This window comes from Crotalus tigris, unplaced genomic scaffold (assembly GCF_016545835.1).
Source record: "Crotalus tigris isolate CLP2741 ecotype Arizona unplaced genomic scaffold, ASM1654583v1 scf7180000018299.754606, whole genome shotgun sequence".
Lineage (NCBI taxonomy): Eukaryota > Metazoa > Chordata > Lepidosauria > Squamata > Viperidae > Crotalus > Crotalus tigris.
Genome location: NW_024096930.1, coordinates 676,332 through 682,356, shown reverse-complemented (window position 1 = coordinate 682,356; position 6,025 = coordinate 676,332). Strand labels below are relative to the sequence as shown.

The window sequence follows — 6,025 nt, the reverse complement described above, 5'->3', positions numbered from 1 at the left end:
TTAGAAGGGAAGAGGAGAATAACCAGGAGCAAGCAGTTACAATGGCAATGAATGCATAGTTGAAAAAGCTGAAGGCCCAGGCTAAGGTCAGATCATCATGGAGAACATGTATCTATGTGGTCACTAAGAGTCAACATTGACTTGATGGCATCTAATCTAATCTAATCTAATCTAATCTAATCTAATCTAATCTGGAAACAATATGAAATTCCTTCGCAGGAATTCCATCCCATTCCATGCAGAGACGTATTGTTTTAATTTTGTTGAAAGAATAGTTGGCAGTTAGATGATACCTCAGTTCCAAGCACGAACTTTTTCCAAACATTGAGCTGGTTCTGAGCACAAAGCCCATACATGCAATTTCCCCAGGTAAGGAGAAGAGCCTATTTGTTTTCTTTACAACAATCCTTACCCCTGGTTTGAATGATTTCTCTGAGCCTGCTCTTGGGATTCCTTCCCAGTTTTTGCAACAGCCTTTTCCTTCTATATTTTTGTGGTCCCTCCCACAACAGCTGGATATTAGGGCCTTGGCAGCTGCCTGTTGCCCGGCAACAGAAGTGTTGCTTTACGCTTCTTTGGCCTTTCTCTGCATTCCTGCCTTGCCGCTGAGGCTCCAGCCAGCCGTGTCGATTCTCAGTATTATCGCGATTGCAACCAATAAACCAAAACCAAGGAAACTCGCACAAAGCTAGTGTTTGGCTGCCCTTCCCTGCCAGGGCGGACCTATGGCCGCCGCCTCTGGCTCGGTTCGTCTGCTGGGGGATCCATCTGCTTTTGCTGCCTCCCTCAAGACTCTCATCAACAACCCCCAGTTCAGGTAAGCGTGCCAGCCAATCTGCCTGCCTGCCTGCCTGCCGTGGGAATCAGCCCGAAGAACGGGCAGGGATGAGCATGTGACCGGGAAGGAAGGCAAGCCCGTTCCATTAGGCTTGTTGGAAAAGTTAATACGTTATCACAAAGAAACAAGACGACTTTTGTGTGGTTTTAAACAATTTCCCTGACTTTGCACCGCAATGAATGTGCTTGGTTCTTTGAATCTCTCCAGATCACAACTATGTCTCTGATTTGACAAGAGAGTTTCTTTCCGGCCTACGTGGCTTCAGTTTATAAAGAAATTCTGGGTTTGCAGTAAAATTGCATACAAAGGCAAATGGTTGCTTGTTGCACATATAGTGCGTGTGGTCTTCTTTCCTTTGGGCCCTGCTTCTTTAGTAAAAAGAAACGACTCTTTGCAAGAAATGGAAGCCCTCCTTTTTTCAAAATAGCATTGATTTTATAATCTTTCTAGTTGTAAGCATGGAAGGGAAAGAGTGAGTCACATGATTGTTTTGAAAGAGTTGTCCTGTAGATGCCAAAAGATTTGGATCAGCTGTTTTAAAGACTGTTGTGAGAAATGAGGATGAAAGTATCTCTTTACAGATATGCATTGTGAAACCTGAAATTTTAATTTTTATTTATTACATTTATAGGCCATACATCTTGCCTAGAGGTGACTCTAAGTGGTTTACAACAGAGTAAACACAACAAGATAAAACATTAAAATATTAAGATCATAAATATCCACATTAAAATTAACAAAGGTAGCAAGGATGGGAGCAAAATTAAAATGGGATGAAGGTGAAAACTTCTTTAGTCCATTAATCACTCAAGTATGACAAGTTTCCATCGGGGGCCCAGGCCAGTTGTCAGAGCCAGGTTTTTAAGGCCCCTATGGAAGGCCAAGAAGTGCAGATCTCACCTCAAGGGGTGCAGTGTTCCAAAGTGTGGGAACCATGGTAGAAAAGGCTCTTTTCCCAACCCACTAGTGGAATTCCTTGACTGATGGGGTCTCCAGCATGTCCCTTTTGCCAGCATAGGTCAGGCAAGCCCATCCCATTGGGGTAAAATGGTTCCTCAAGTAACACAGACCCATGCAATTAAGGGCTTTTAAGTAATAACAAACACCTTGAATTGGACCCCCCCCCCAAGCAAACTGGCAACCAGTGCACTCATGTAACAACATGGGTCATTCTAGGGGCCCCAAAAACAATCCACATAGCTGCATTCTGCACCAACAGTAGCTTCTGAATCCTCTTCAAAGGTAGCCCCATGTAGAGCATGTTGCAACAGTTCAGCATGAATGATTCGATGCACAGTTACATGAATTTATTGTTCATTGACAGCCTAAAATATGAGAGTTAGTAGCTCTCAAGTATCATTGCTACTACTTTGTCCTAGATAATTATTTCAAGTCAATTAAACTACAGTATGTTAAATGTGTAAATACCTCTTTTAATCTATTCACAGCACTTGTTCTTGACAGGAAAAAAATGTCTATAACCACAAGTGTCTGTAGGAAAAGAGCAAGTGGCAAAATGTGCTTTCTGATGTGACAGACTCAATTTCTTAGGTACTTGTGGTACAAGTGTAAAAGAGTGGCATTTTGATGATGCACATGTTGGCATTTTGATGTAATTGCTGCTGGAAACAGACATCTATAATTATAATATCGGGTTTTGACAAAACCAACTAATACATTTTTCCTAAATGGGAATTTGAATTACAATGTTAGTATCCAGAGATCATTTATATGCCTTATTCTAAGTAGCAGGCTTTTTCAGCAATCGGGGTGAACAAGCCTGTCACTTAGAATAAAGAAAATACACTGTATTGTATACTGTAAATCTAGCTACTATGGTTATAGTTTACTCAGTAATTCATGATGAGGCAAATCGAGTAGTGTATTTATTGTGTTTAGTGTACTGTAGCATTGACTATGCTATAATGTAATTTGATTTTGACTGATACAAAATTCAAAGAAAAAAAATAAATTATATGTTATGGACACAAAACTATTGATTCCAGTACTTTTGAGATTATTTTGCAATATATTGCATATTGGTAATATCGTTGTGTGATTGTTATTATATTGTGTGTTTGTTGTTAGATTTGGAATTAAAGTCATATCATAACTCTTAACGGTATAGACAGCCAATTGTCTCTATAAGCTAAGAGGCTTATAACTAGACCTAGATTTAGGTTAAAAGTTACATAGCTGAATTTCCTGTTTCTCTGTTTCACAGTGAATACAACAGGGTCAGCCAACAGAAGAATGAAATACCAATCTGTGGGAAGATCAAAGGCCTAAACTGTGATCTAGTAAAAGTTTTAAGAAGGCAGTTCTTTTCAAGATATTCAATCTATTTAAAGCATTCAAGAGAATAATGATTAACATTGATGAGAACCAACTGTTAATGCTAGATAGACCATATATTGAATGATCCCTTCTACCTTTTCCATAATGAAAATATTTTGTCTTGCTTTTTTGAGCTATCTTGATCCATGTTTTCTGACTATATTCCAAATGGTGCTGTTGTGACAATACTCAGATTGTATGTGTCTGCTCTTCAGTGGTACTATATAATGCAGCGGTTCTCAACCTTTTTATACGGTGACCTCTGGCCACACGGACGCGCCACGCATGCGCGGCGCCGCCCCCTGAGGGGGGAAAATGGCGGATCACGTTGTTTGGCGACCCCCACAAAATGGTCGTTCGACCCCAAATGGGGTCGCGACCCATAGGTTGAGAACCGCTGATATAATGATAATTGATACTGTTTCTGGTGCAACAGATCATTTGAATCTAATGATCCTAAAATGTATAACTGCCTGATCTGCAGCACTGCTTGGAAAGCAGAAAGTACCTGAGGCTCTACTCATTAAATTACAGTAGTGAGGTTATTGCCTCATTTTTATTTTTTCTGTTTGCAATGTGTTCTAATCTTATTTTATAGTTATTCATTATTTAGTATTCTCTTGCTACTTTTTGTTGAAGGCAGCATGACTATTCAATGAGTTTTGTTATCTGATGCAGAATAGGAAATTTGTTCCTTCTTGAGTTAAATTGTTTAATCTCTAAATTCAAGTATAATATGATCATTTTTTCAATTTTAACCAATTCCTCATTGCTGGTAAGGATTAGGTCGAGAATACTAGATTCACTTGTTCTTCTACCTGTTAACAATGAAGTTGTCAACAAAAGGGAAGAAGAATTTCTTGGAATTTTGACTCTTGGCAGAGATAGATTCTCAGAAGATGTAAAAATAAAATAAAAAAATAGAATCCCTCATTATCACTGATGCATGTCTCTTTGAAAGTGAGGCATTTTATTTATATTTATTTATTTGATTGCCCAGGCAGTCTATAACAAACTCCCTCTATGGCAGAGGTCCCCAACCTTTTGGGCACCAGGGATTCGTTCCGTGGAGAGAAGTTTTTCTGCGGACAGGTGGGTGCGTGGTTTTGTATGCTGCTTGCATCCCACAGATGGGGTTTGTCTGTGCAGATCGGTTGCTGGCATACTGCGGTACCGGTCCATGGACTGGGGGTTGGGGACTTCTGCTCTATGATATTACTTTTGTTTTTTTTCTCACATTTTATTTTTTCAATAAATCCCCACTTTCAACAAGGTGTTACATATTCTGATTTTTTAATTTCTAGATTCCCCCCTGCCTTGTATTCAGTGAACACTCCGTTCCTTCTGTTGCATCTCCTCCTATTGTGTACAGTCTAGCCTTTCAATACTATGTACCAATCATGAGTATCATCCCACCAAGTTTCAATGATATCTGTCACATTATAACTATCTTCCTGAGAGAAGATAAATTGTCTATTTCTCCCTGTTGAATTATTATCCTATAAAATTTGGGGTCCTTCTTCTGGCCTCATGTTTCTCCCATTGTATTCTGTTTTTTTGATCCCAATCTTTGATTGGATATTCAGTTTTTGGTTTTTGCCAATCTCCATCTTTTATTTTAGTTTAGTGCCTTGATGAGAGCGATAAAGCATCTGGCAAACATTTTCTCCTCAGGTTTTATAATGTAAACCCTTCTTGCAACACCATCCATGTAGCCAGTTATTGATTGCTGTGATTCTGTTTTCTTATACTTTTACCCCCAGCTGAAATAACTGATACAAAATTACTTTATTTATTATTTAGATTTTTTAATCTAATCTTTAATATTTTAACTTAAGACAGTGAATATACATAATACTTCTTCCTTGTCTTTTCCCCACAACAACAACCTTATGAGGTAAATTGGGCTGAAAAAGAGTGACTGCCCGAAGTCACCCAGCTGGCTTTCATGCCTAAAACAGGACTAGAACTCACAATCTCCCGGTTTCTAGGCCAGCATTTTCACCATTACATCAAATTGGCTTTTCTTAGTTTACTATCTTTCTATCTATCTTTCTTCTAGTCCAAACCCGGAATAAACAAAATGGAGACTACTTTAGAAAAGGTTGTAGTTTTTTGAAGAGCAGAGCCAAACAGAAGTATGGCTCTGGGAAAGCTGACCACATGTTGCTGGGAGTGATGGGTTAATTCTATTATGTCCTAAAGGTCATGTCTTTTAGAGTTTGGGTGGGGTATGTAGATTTTAGGGGTCTTTGTCTTTCTAATTTCATCAGCTTCTAGCTTCCTAGCTCTAACCTTTCTGAATAGGATTATCAGATCTGTATTTCTTTTTTTTCTTTTTTTTTATTGAAAGTTTTTAGATTTTACAGAACAATACAATTCCCTTCCCCGAGCCCCCCCAACCCTCCCATACCCTCCCCCGACCTTCCCAGAGCTGAATACAGGCTTAATTAAAAAATTTTCAAAAAGTCTTAAAACAGATATAAACCATAAACAAATCTAAATACATTAATTAAACAAGTTGTAAAATAGTTAACAATAATATATGTATAAAAAGACAAAAATACAAGGAAATAGAAGAAAATAGGAAGAAAGAAAAAGAAAAGAAAAAGAAAAAAGAAAAAGAAAAAAAAGAAAAGTCTATAAAGTCTATAAAATATCTTAAATTTTAAATATAAGTTATTGAAAAGCTAAATAATATTTTTTTATATCCAACTTATATTGTATAAAGTCTATCCATTTTTTCCATACCATAAAATACTTCTCTTGCGATTGGTCTTTCAAGAAAGCCGAAATCTTTGCCATTTCCGCCAAATAAGAAACTTTAAAAAACCACTCTTGCAAGGTAGG

The 6,025-nt window shown here is 37.9% G+C and overlaps 1 protein-coding gene across 4 annotated transcripts in view; it reads left to right on the top strand.

Annotated features, from left to right (window-relative positions):
- Positions 1–534: 534 nt before the first annotated feature.
- The window catches only part of BTBD19 (BTB domain containing 19), a 53,189-nt gene continuing 47,698 nt past the window's right edge, over positions 535–6,025 (top strand). For all 4 annotated transcript variants that reach the window (XR_005557470.1, XM_039349622.1, XM_039349624.1 and 1 more), the window contains exon 1: positions 535–817. Coding sequence is in view for 3 of the 4 variants with exons in the window: in XM_039349622.1 (XP_039205556.1) it covers positions 726–817 (92 nt within the window). In the remaining variant the exon portion in view is untranslated. The remainder of the gene's footprint in view (positions 818–6,025) is intronic.